The sequence below is a fragment of the Oryzias melastigma genome, linkage group LG22 (genome assembly GCF_002922805.2).
Source record: "Oryzias melastigma strain HK-1 linkage group LG22, ASM292280v2, whole genome shotgun sequence".
Classification (NCBI taxonomy): Eukaryota; Metazoa; Chordata; class Actinopteri; order Beloniformes; family Adrianichthyidae; genus Oryzias; species Oryzias melastigma.
The window spans coordinates 13,340,683-13,352,492 of NC_050533.1; the positions used below are offsets into that span (position 1 = coordinate 13,340,683).

At 39.4% G+C, this 11,810-nt stretch overlaps 3 protein-coding genes across 11 annotated transcripts in view; 1 reads left to right on the forward strand and 2 right to left on the reverse strand.

The window, feature by feature from the left end:
- itpk1b (inositol-tetrakisphosphate 1-kinase b) overlaps nt 1-3,826 on the reverse strand; it is a 26,983-nt gene extending 23,157 nt beyond the window's left edge. For 2 of the 8 annotated variants that reach the window (XM_024270103.2, XM_024270039.2), the window contains exons 1-2: nt 3,548-3,791; nt 2,938-3,098 (exon numbers count right to left, since the gene is read on the reverse strand). In XM_024270103.2, the coding sequence (XP_024125871.1) occupies nt 2,938-3,032 (95 nt within the window). In that variant the 5' untranslated portion in view covers nt 3,033-3,098; nt 3,548-3,791. Of the gene's footprint in view, nt 1-2,937; nt 3,099-3,433 lie in introns of all 8 variants that reach the window. The other 6 variants (XM_024270062.2, XM_024270047.2, XM_024270084.2 and 3 more) reach the window with 6 other exon arrangements.
- Nucleotides 3,827-4,397: 571 nt separating this feature from the next.
- On the forward strand, nt 4,398-8,470 carry LOC112143708 (putative E3 ubiquitin-protein ligase UBR7). Of its 2 annotated transcripts, XM_024267891.1 has the most exons (12): nt 4,398-4,550; nt 5,105-5,240; nt 5,475-5,608; nt 5,681-5,741; nt 5,822-5,917; nt 5,988-6,044; nt 6,111-6,216; nt 6,308-6,438; nt 7,630-7,806; nt 7,917-8,073; nt 8,162-8,223; nt 8,297-8,470. In XM_024267891.1, the coding sequence occupies exons 2-12, from the start codon at nt 5,124-5,126 to the stop codon at nt 8,375-8,377; spliced, it is 1,179 nt and encodes a 392-aa protein (XP_024123659.1). In that variant the 5' UTR covers nt 4,398-4,550; nt 5,105-5,123; the 3' UTR covers nt 8,378-8,470. The 2 variants fall into 2 exon arrangements, with proteins under 2 accessions (XP_024123659.1, XP_024123651.1); XM_024267883.2 differs by lacking the exon at nt 4,398-4,550 and having other exon boundaries at nt 4,997-5,240.
- A 185-nt stretch (nt 8,471-8,655) lies between these two features.
- btbd7 (BTB (POZ) domain containing 7) overlaps nt 8,656-11,810 on the reverse strand; it is a gene marked incomplete in the record, with an annotated part of 22,648 nt that continues 19,493 nt past the window's right edge. The window contains 2 exon segments of the mRNA XM_024267872.2: nt 8,656-11,513; nt 11,623-11,810. Of these exon segments, the coding sequence (XP_024123640.1) occupies nt 10,746-11,513; nt 11,623-11,810 (956 nt within the window).

The window sequence follows — 11,810 nt, forward strand, 5'->3', positions numbered from 1 at the left end:
AAAAAAAAAAAAAAAAAAAAAAGTCATTAAAAAAAGTTAATTTGGATTTTGGTGGCCGACTTTTTTTTTATACTGATAAAGATAATGCAGGGAAAATATTAACAGTCGAGCTGACCTTCGTGATCTTCCACCACATTTTCTAAATATCTGACCTCGACAAGTTACTTTCATCAGCACAGAGAGAGAGGGTGGGCTGGATGAGAGAAGGAAAGGGAAAGGTTCTCCGAGGTTTATGAAGAGATTAAAAATGTGTGGATTAAAGTGTTCTAATCTGTGCTGGCTTAATCGGGTCACTTGGTGAGGCAACACCACTGTGAGAAAGGTGAAAATCCAGTCAACAAAACCCAACCTGCTGGTGTACATTCTTGCTAAAATATGAAAACATTTTGTACCTTTGCTATTCTTCATTCATTTGTCGTTTTACTTTCCATTGTTTTACTTAGGATTTGACAATAAGCATTCAAATTAATCATTTTGCAAGAGGGGATGAGGGAAGTGTCAAACCCTTAACCTCTACTCCAGTCCATATATTACATAATACAAATAAGCAAAATTCATGTCTGCAAAAACAAGAAAAAATATATATATAATCATATCTTAAGTAATCCCATCTGTTGGATACAGATAAGCTCCAGTACAGTAGACTCCATTGATGGTGGCCTTTTCAAGGCTAATGAATCTTTGAAAGAGCAGACACAATGAACCAGCAGTAATGCATTTCTACAGATAAGTGCATTTTCCGCTGACAAACAGAACATCAACAACATTTCCGTTTCAAACTCAGAGACGTTTCAACCACATATTACAAATGTGTGTTAAGTTTACAACGAGAAACATACAATATGTGTACAACAGGTCTTAGCTTAAGAACAAAATGTACCTAAGTGTTATAGTGTGTTTAATGGAGCACTAAAGATTATCTGCTGAATACCTTTGTGGCAGGAAAGCCCAAAATGGTTGATGTTCAAACTACACTCACTTTCGTTTTTCTATATAACTATGTTCGCTGGGTGTCATAAATAATTTTCATTCCTACTGTGATCTGCAATTGTCATCAACGTGTATGATGTTTCAATGAGTTGTGCAACTACGGGTTTCAGTGGGTTTTTCTAATTAAACTTTAAAGATTGTTCACAATTTTCTGATTTAACTGAACGTTTCTGGTAGAAACTAGAATTCTTCAAAATAAAAACACTCAAAAGCACTAATCAAACATCTACAAATGGACAAATCTAGACTTTTAGTCGTGTTGGAGAGTTCTACTCATGACAAATGAAAAAATGCATTGCCTACAATGGCGAAATGTTTATATTTGTTAAGTATTTGTGAACTGAAATTATAAACTGAATCAATTTCATAATGTAATTCCATCACATTAAGAACAAAAATGCAAGTTTTAATGTGATGCAAAATGCGTCACTTTAGTCAAGAACATAGTGAGTTAAAGATGATCAAATTGAATCTTTAAATAGAAAGAGTTCCTTTAAAATGTTGATGAATAGTAAAATGTCAAAATTAGTACAGGTACAAACTTCATAAAGAAACATTCAGATCTAGAAAAGTCTACTGGTCTGTCCCAGTTTTATGCACCGGTTTTTACAAACTTGAATGCAGCAGTTTCACATTCAAAGATTGTCTATTAGCAAGAAGAGTGCTCACTCTTGTCCATAAAAACCATTGATGAAACATCCCTCTTTATTTTTTTACAATCACAGAGCCTCGCTTCAGAAAAGTGAAGAGCACATTTGTCATAAGCGAAGTAGCCAATCACAACAAAATCTATGGAAAATCTACTCTGTAATAAGAGGCCATTTTAGAGTAATAAAGTAAACCTTTGCACTAATTTGTTCCTCAAATACAGCAAAGGGATAGCCTTTTGTAAAATCCACTTGCCATTGTGCTTGTGGACCCATTCGCATACACAATCACACGTGTTCTGTGATTAAATTTCACTGGTGGCTTTGAAGTTTTCGATAATTGGTTCCTCCTTACATCCTGTTTCAAAATTATGCGGTGTCTTGACTTTTCTTTGAAGTCATTTCAGAAACTCAATGAAAAAATTCAATGAATTTTAAGACCTGTTGCACTGTATTAAAATTATTTAGAAAAACTGTTCTAAAAGGTAACATTTGCAGATTTGTAAAACGGCTCAAGATCTACCTGGTTAACAGAGCAAACTAAAAACCTGCATATTAGGAGGAAAACTTAACACTTTAGTCAGCTTATTTATTTTTTTAACAACAGAATTGTTGGCCTTTAAAACATTATTTCGCATCAAAAGCTCTTCTTTTTTGTAGGACGACTTAAAATGAAAAAAAAAAATTGTAATATCAGATTTCAAGATGCATACTTTAAACTGACGAGCAGGTAACATTGTTTGGTAAACGAAAAGGAGAAATGGATTTACTTTAAAAGGACAGCAACCTGACTTCTTTCTGTTTTAGTGTGTCACTGTCATTAAAACCACAGACATGTTTTTCTTGTTTTCTTTTGCAAGTTTCAGGTAGTTCTTGAGTAAATTAGAATAATTTGAATTGTTCTACTAGTATCTAATTGAAGTACTACGACTTTGAAGCCTTCACACCCAATATGTTGCATTTCATAAATATTTTAGCAATACCTCATCTTCATTTTTATACATATATTGCAGTTTTTGTGTTTTAATTTCCTGTTTGTTCATATTTTTACTTTTGTACAGGTATACGTCTTATATAAATAAAGATGGACTGACAAATGATTACATTTGAACAGATATGACAGCATTGAAGAGGCTATAAAACTGAACTACCAGGGGAAATGAGTTGTCTGTGATTAATAACAGAGTTTAAATTCAAGACTAGAGATATTTCTTCTAAAATAACTTTTAAAAATCGGTGTGAAAACATGTTTGTCGTGATTCATGTAACCAATAACCCACGCAGCTGTATAATCGCTCACCTGCACAAATCAGCAAAGGCCTGAAAATTCAGTTTCTTCATCTTCTTCTCGCTGAGCCAGTAGCCGACTCTCCGGCCTTTCAGGAAAGTCTGCATCTCTGCCGGCCAACTGTTTTTTGTGTTTTCTTCTCTGGAAGTAAATGATGCAAAAACAGGCTCAACCTGCGAGGGAAAGAAGGAAATCACCAAACAACCGGGAGCGCAGAAACACATAACCAGTTCAGCGAAAGTAGTAACTCAAGCGCTCGATAATTAATTAGTTCAGTCGAGCAGGAGTACCGCTTTCTAACAGTTTGTCTTCAAAAACGGTGTTACAAAAATGTAAAAATGAAGAGGATGTGGTTCAGCATCAGGCGAACCAGCAAACTGACCGCTTGTTAACTGCTAATGTTAGCTGGCTAGCAGCACACTGACAATCAGCTAAGCGATTCAAATAACAAGTACAAGCTAGCTCGAAAACAAGGCTAAGAAATGTCAAACCGTGAAACGAACCGTACCTCTTTATCGACGGCTGAAATGAACACAGCTAGCAGCAAATCGTTAGCCTACAATGAAGCAAGTGACTTAACTAATTAACATGACAGCGAGAGCCTAATGGTGAGCTAACTAACCTATTAGTTTTAGCACAGTTTCGCCCCTATGTTCTTCGGAAACTATCTTGGAGAGTTTTCCATTCCCGGTCCTTGAGTTGAAGAAGCAGAAAGAACCGAGGTGACAGATGACAGGCGCAGCTGAACTCACGTTGAGATGTTTCTGCTGTTTCTCTCAGGCTCTGACCTGACTGTACACACCCAGGATCCTGAGGACTGGTGCTGCTTTCACGGCTCCCTTGGAAATCACAAGCTCTCTACGTTGACGTGCTTTTATTTTCGCGCTCTGTTGGTTTAACAATGATTGACGCTCCTGTTATCTTGTTGATCTATCATCTTGATAGTCACTATTTGTACAATCCTAAACAAAATGGCCAAATTATATGTTTCAGTTCGTGTTTTACGGCGCATTAGAGTGGGTTACAAAATTCCCATCAATGGAACGTTTTGAACAAAAAACACTCTTAAAAAAAAGATTATTTTATGCCAATAAATTAAATGATCCACATTTATTTCTTCCAATTTTAAGTTTCCTTTTATATTATATTATTTTATTTTATTTTATAATATTTTACGATCGTACTTCCGGCCTATCCGCACAGAGATGCATTCAAGGGTGCTGTACAAAGCTCAGGAAACTTATACTTCATAAATACACGAGTTTAAACCAAAGGTTGTAAATACAAAGTCTTGATTTATAAACGGGGTTGTTGGAGGAATCCGCCAATGCATCAATACACGATTGATAGCATGAGAATCACCACAATTATAGAAACAGCGCATTGTGTTTATCAGTGACAGCTTTAGAAGTGATTCAGTACCGCCACCTGCTGGCCGTTAGTGCCAGATAAACATGTGCAGAACCAGTTTTTCCACATCCAGCTATTTTACAAACAGGGAACAAACTGTTTGGTTTCATAATTATATTAAAAACGTTTTAAACGCAAATAAGCTTTATTACAAAAACAAACATTTTAACAAAAGGCTCAACTGCCTATTTATTGCTTAGAGGTGTCGACTAAAGGTAGGAAAACTTTGTTATCAATTTAACACTTAATAATTTGTGCCCAGTAATTGAAAAAAGCTGTATTAAGTTTTTTGTCTAGTAAATATTTCAACTCAACATTTCACAGCCTTTACAGCAAATTATTAGGTTGAAAATGTGTCGATTTGTCAGTTGTTTTGGCTTTGAATCTCGTTTGAAACCTTAATTTTGTGTGTGTTTGTAATGTTTTACTGCTAGTTATTGCTGTTTTATTATCTCTACCATTTAAAAAAGTAAAAGTTTGGCTTTTACAGCCTAACCCAAGCAAAAAAAAAGCTTGAGTTAAAATATAATTTAATCTATAATAGGAAATTAAATCAAATATTCTTAAATAAAAAAATAATTAATAAAACCCCCATCATGATTGTTTTTGTATTTATATCAGATTTTTTTTTTTTTTGCCGCCAATTGTTGATGGCGTCACTTCCTCCACGTGGTGTGAATCCAAACTCCCGCCCGGAACAGTCGTTTGTCAACAGCCTTCACCGTGCAGGTCCAACTCTATTGTTTTATCCTCACGTTTGCTCTCCCAGGACGCCGTTCTCCCGCAGTATGGCTTCAAACTACCCGGACTCCGACGAGGATATTTTTGTCATCACCGAGGAGGAGCTGGTGCAGGGTCTGAGTGTGCTGGCTGGAAGCGACCTGGAAAACTGCTCCTATTCCCGGGTAAAACAAACAGGACTATTCCTTCATCTAATCTCGTTTTAGAATAGCTCATATTTGCAGTGTGTTTAAAAATAACGTATCATACATTTGAATATAGCTCTAATCTTTTGTATCGTGCTAAAAACTGAAATATGTTCAAATCCAATTTCTATGAATTTGGACATTTTTAATATATATATATATATATATATATATATATATATATAACTTGGATTTGTGTGTTTTTTGTTGCAGGGTTATGTGAAGAGGCAGGCAGTGTTTGCCTGCAACACCTGCACCCCCGATGCCACAGAGCCTGCTGGGATATGTCTGGCATGTGCTGATAAATGCCATGATGGACATGACATTTTTGAACTTTACACCAAAAGGTAGAAAAAAAGAACACCTTTATTTTCTATAGAACTTTAAATTGTTTTTAATTATGTTTGGTTGTCTTTTAGAAATTTTCGCTGCGATTGCGGAAATGGAAAATTTGGAGATTTTCAATGTCAGCTGATTCCTGTGAGTTCTTAAAGTCCCATAAATGCATATTTTAAGAAAAAATATATTTATGCTAATTTGTCTTTTTTGTGTGTTTCTAGTCTAAAGATGAGCAAAATGTTAAGAATCGCTACAATCACAACTTCAGTGGCTGCTATTGCACATGTGACAGACCATATCCTGACAAAGATGGGGAGGTACCACCACAATATGCGATGATCTAATAAACATTTTCCTTCTACTGTCACTGACTGGAAATATTTTCAGGATAATGATGATGAGATGATTCAGTGCGTCATCTGCGAGGATTGGTTTCACAGTAAGGTAAGCACTAAAGCACCTCAGGTCTCAATATAAACAGTATTTTATTTATTTTATTTGTATTTACAGCACTTGGGCTGCACTGTGGATGAACCCGAAGAGCTGCAAGAGATGGTGTGTGAGACGTGCATGAACAAAGCTCCTTTCTTGTGGACGTATGCGGCTCACTTTGCAGGTAAACAGCCATCCAGCCTTCTTGTTTCAGAGTAAACAATGTCACATAGCTGCATAATCCTGAGAGTAATTAATTTGTTTTTCTCACACAGACCCTCCTTTAATAAAAATCAGTAATTCCAACAAGGAGGAGGATGTAAAAGTGGAAGTTGTGGAGAAAAGCCCTGAAAAATGTCCAAGTAGGGATGAGGGAGCAACCAGCAGTGACGTCCGCAGACAGGAGGTGAGATCTATTCTAATCAGGTATACAGTTCACCACTAGGTGGGGCTGGAGAGCAAACCACTCAGTTAAGAGAGCATTCTTTATCCTGTTATCAAGTTCTTGTCCTCCACTGGATAATTGAGAGAGAAATGACCCATGAGGCATTGCTTTTCCTGACTACATGGCTTTGGCCAGACTTCACAGAACTCCTCATCCAGCTGCTGCATCATTCCAGAGGAATCTGCATTGCTGTTTTCAGCTAATCCAGTGGGGTCAAACTCAATCGCACAAGGAGCCAAAATCCAAAACACACCTTAGGTCGCGGGCCGAACAGCATAAACATTTATTGAACACTCTAAAACTATATTTTTAAAACTTTAAAATTGTAACTTTTTAACATAATTATGAACTAGATATATAACATTACCTGCGATAATGCTAGTGTGAATGCTGTAAGCTGAATTTGGCCACTTAAGATGCTATTGCTGATAACTGAAGATGCTGAAATTGATGTCTAAAAACGCTGAAATTGAAAGCTGAAACAGCTGAAGCTGATAGCTAAAAACATTGAAGTTTATAGCTGAAAATGCTGAAGCTGATAGCCAGCTAAAATATGAGCTAAATGGCAAATTAGCCTAAAAGGGAAAAAAAAACTGTTTAGCCAAAACAGCTAACATGTAAATATTAGCCTAACTACAAAATATCCTAAAAAACTTAAAAAGAAAAGCCTAAATTAGCCAAAACAGCTAGCATGTAGCTGAAATAGTAGCCTAACAACAAAACAGCTTAAAAAACATAAAATGAAGAACCAAAATTTGCCAAAAAAGCTAGCATGTAGCTGGAATATCAGCTAAACTACCAACTAGCCTAAAAAATTGTAGTAAATTCCAAAATAGCCTAAAAAGCTATCTGAGTGCCAATTTTTTAAACTTTAAAACCTTAACTTTTTAACATAATTGAGTAATAAAAATGCAGGAATATTATTCCAGAATAAATAAACTTAAACCTTAAATAACTTTCAATATTTTACTCTCCATAAAATATATATTTTGTCAAAATTATACAAGTTAAAAATGAGCGCAAGACAACATCAGACCATCAATAACTGTAAAATAAAGTGATCTGGAAGGCCGGATAGAATTAAATGGCAGGCTGGATCTGGCCCCCGGGCCTTGACTTTGACATGAGAGCTAATCCTTTTTGCATCCTCAGGAGGGTGGAAGCGAGAGTTCTCCTCGTAAAAAAAAGCACTCCGAGACGTCAAAGGTTAGCACCAAAGCTGGGGAGTGCAGGCTGAAGAAGCTGCAGGGGTTGGAGAGGCCGAGACAAGGAGCGGTGTTCTGGCCTTACAGCTGGCGCTCTGAACTCTGTACCTGTACGAACTGTAAGGTAGGCATCTGACTTTATTTTAAAATCCCATTTAGACTTGACCTTTCTTGTGTTATATTAAAAAAAAAATCAACGTATTAATGCCTTTTTATTTTTTATTTTTTTGAAAGAAAGCTTATGTGGCAGCAGAAGTGCAGTTTCTCATGGATCAGTCCGATACCATCCTGGCTTATGAGAAAAAAGGTTTGGACAAGCCGTTCGGGCAAGACCCACTGATGACTCTCCTGGAATCTATGGACCGTGTGGAGCAGCTGGAACTCATATACGGTAAGGAGGCCAAGTTTTGCAATAAAAGGAAGCAAAAATGGACAATTGTCACTATATGTGACAGTTTCAATCTGCTTCTTAACCTCAGGTATCAACAAGTTGACGTCTTTGCTCAATGAATTTTTGGAACAGTGTGCTTCTGAAGGAAAGGTGAGAAAAAAACTAATCAAATTATTTTTTTTGTCTAACTTTAAATTTTAAAATATCTCCTCCTCTCATTTAGGCTGTCACAGCTGAAGCAGTTCAAGAGTTCTTTGAGGAGTTGCGAGCCAAGAAGAGGCGCAGGACTGATGGAGGATTTTAGTAACTCGTCACCACGACGACCTTTAATGAATGTGTCATTTTAAAACTATCCATAATAAAGTGGATTTTTTGCTGCATCTACTGTAATTTTAAACTAGTTTGTACTTTTTTTCCAGTTTTCACTTTTTATTAAAACGCTTGAATCTACTTGAAACATTTAGATGTTGCACACTGGTTCTATTTGATGAATAAGAGTTTTTATTTCTGCACATGGAGACCTGCAATGTAAATGTTCCAAATAAAAAAAAAAAAAACCTAGACACCACGATTGGGCGAAAGTCATTTCATAATATCAAACTGTTTATTTCGAGGATGCCAAAGTTGACCACTGTTATGCACCTTTTGAGGCGACAGTAGAAAAATAGATTCAGTGAAACTAAATGCAACTTAATATCATCTACAAACATGGTTTCTATGATACAAGTACAATGTACCTGTGACAATTAAACACAAGCAATCACACATTTTAGATGTTTCAGTCTCAAAAAGGTGCTAAATAACACTGTACACAAAAAAGCTACATGAGATTTCAAAGAACTACTTGATGCAGGCTAGTAAGCTGGTAAAAGAGCTTGCATAGACATCAAAGTCATTTCTCCAATAAAGCCCAGCCGCAGGCAGGGGAAGGCACTGACTCCTACAGCAAAAAGCAAAAAAAGACTTGGGACACTTTCCTGGCGCAAAAAAAAAAAAAGAAACAGGGAATCTGGTTTCTTGCATTTTTTCCCCCTAATTAAGCAACTTAGATGGATTAAAAATATTGTTCTGCTACTATATCCAAATCCTCTGCATATTTCTGTAAAGTTGGAAAAGATATGGAGGAAATGTTTGGACATCCACGCCACCTTTTTACTGAACGAGCTGCTCTCGATGCATGACGTTTAGAAACGGATTTCGGATACACAATCTGTTATGTTCTACACCACACATTCCTAGTGAGACTTCTCGACGAAAAGACACGAACACAGTGTTGTCCACTACAGTAAAAACACAGACCTTCAACGACCACTAAAAATGTCTTAGAAACCATTAAAAATTCATTAGACCACATGGAGCTCGAGTCATTATATACAATTTTGAGAGATGAGCGAGCGTTCGATTCCTTTTCTGTTAATGCGGATGTTTACTGCAGTGCTATGAGTTTTTACACAGACGGTCACCTGGATCAGGTTGACTCGTAGAGACGCGGAGCTACAGTCTTCAGCAGTTTGCACTGCTTGCACATGTCCTCCGCCTCCCGAAAGACGGCAAAGAACAAAGCTGCGGTAAAGCAAAAAAAAAAATAAAAAATACAAACATCAAGACAATCCAACGAGTAAAAGGGAGTCATTAACTTAACCAAAAGAAAACATGACACACTCTTGTTAAGGCTTTAGATTAGAACAACTGATGCTAAACGAACAAAAAGGGGGGCTCTTCACACGACGACCACTGCACTTTGTGCTAAGGACTGGCTAATCACCGCAGACTGATATGTACCAACAGACCTGACCGGAGATGAGAGCATACAGTACTGAGATTGTCTGAACACCTCGCACACAGACATGCACACGCACTCGCTCGCTCCAGCTGCCACATCCACAAATCAACAGCAATCCGTGCCGTTGCTGAACGTCAGTCATCATTGACGGTTTCCGTTGTATCACAGCGATAAAGTTCCCTCTCCCCTCCCGTGATCTTCCACACTAAACTCACACACACACACCCAGACATAGACGCCGTGATAATTAATGCCTGACGCAATTATCCGACTGTTTCCGGAGAGCGACAAGCCCCGACGACCTACTTCCTGATCCAGCTGCTGCTTTGTGTCGCAGTCTGACCTTTTTCTCGTCCTCGGGAAGAATCCGGGGACACGAGGAAGTAGCAAAAATGCGATAGGAAGAAATGGAAAAGCAGGCAAAAGAATACAGCCGGATGTATTTACACATAATTTATACCAATACTTTGCCACGGGCCGTGTGCCATTGCTCCCTTTTTCAGACTAATTTTCTTATCAGTCAGGGTCAACCAGTCAAGTCTTCCATCAGTTCATCATTGAGCTTTGTTAATTAACACAGAGTCCTCCTTAATATTCAAAGTTATCAGACGACCCCAGTATTCCTCTGCAGCATCAGGACCCAGCAGACTTCCTAATGACATCTCTTACTTGTTCTATGCTCCGACGGTGTGATGGATAGCACATTGTGATAGAGGTAGGACAAAAGGACAGATTCTATAAATAGCAATCATCTATAACCCCCTTTTTCCTCTCAAACACATACATGCATGCAGCCACACGTTTTAGTGCTTTGCTTTCCACCATGATGGACAGCCATTCATCCCTTTTTGCCTTTTCTGAACTCAACCCCCGTGGTGCTCAACCGGGGTTAAAGTGCTGATTTCTTATAGGGGTAGTCGGGTTTGCTGGGGGACCTGCGGTCTCTGACAAAGTCCTCACTGACGCTGTTTCGGTGAGCTTGCTGAAGGGGTTCTGGAGCTCCACCCAGAACCATTTCTTCCGGAATATCTCTGTGTCCTATGTGCCTCTCTTCATAGCTGTCCACGTTCCCACTGGGCGATCGCAAATGGCCTAATCCGTGAGTCAAGTCCGTCTCGTTCGAGCGCCCCTTCGGGAGGTGTCCCATGTGAGGATGGGCCCCAGAGGGGCTGGCGAGGACTCCGTCGTGCCTCTGAGATTTAATACTGAGGACGTCCAGTCGTAGTGTGTCTTGTGCAGTCCGCCCCTGCAGGTGACCCTGCGACTGAGGGTCAGAGACATAATTGGGGTGATAGGACGTGGATGGGTTGCAGCTGTGGCTGTAGAGGTCCGGTCCTGCGTAGGAGGGCAGGGGGTGAGAGGAGGTCGGGGTTGCGGGTCGACAGGAGAAGTCGTACAGATCGGGGAACTCTGCTTGAGCCTCCAGCTTGGGTTCGGGGGCGTGTCTCTTGCAGGAGTGGCCGTGTCCAGGGCCGTGATTGTGACTGAGGTGGGCGGATGGGCATGGCCCGTGGGGCAGATGGTGGCCTGAGGGGCCTATGGGGCTGTGGGGGCCTTCTCTGTCCATTTCTGCCATGTGCTGCTCCCTCAGGGTCATGACTGAGACGCCTAGTGCGATGTCGGGCATGAACTCCCTCATGACGGGCTCCAAGTTCATCTGGAATAGAGAACAAATGAACAGATAACTTGGCTGACCGCTACAGAGCTAATCACCTCAAGCTAGATAAAGTAACACAGAGGAGGGAGTCTATCACACACATACTTACCGGCTGCTGCTCTGAAAGCAAAGTTCGACCCATAGCCTGTGGGTTGGTGCAGTCCGGGGGCTGTGGCCGGGGCACAGAGGGGTACTCCGAGCTGCCGTGCTTGCTGGCCGCATGGCGCTGGATCAGCGTGCGGTTGCAGGGATAGGAAAAGGAGCGGGTGGGGGTTGGCAAGGGAACGCGGGGTCGCC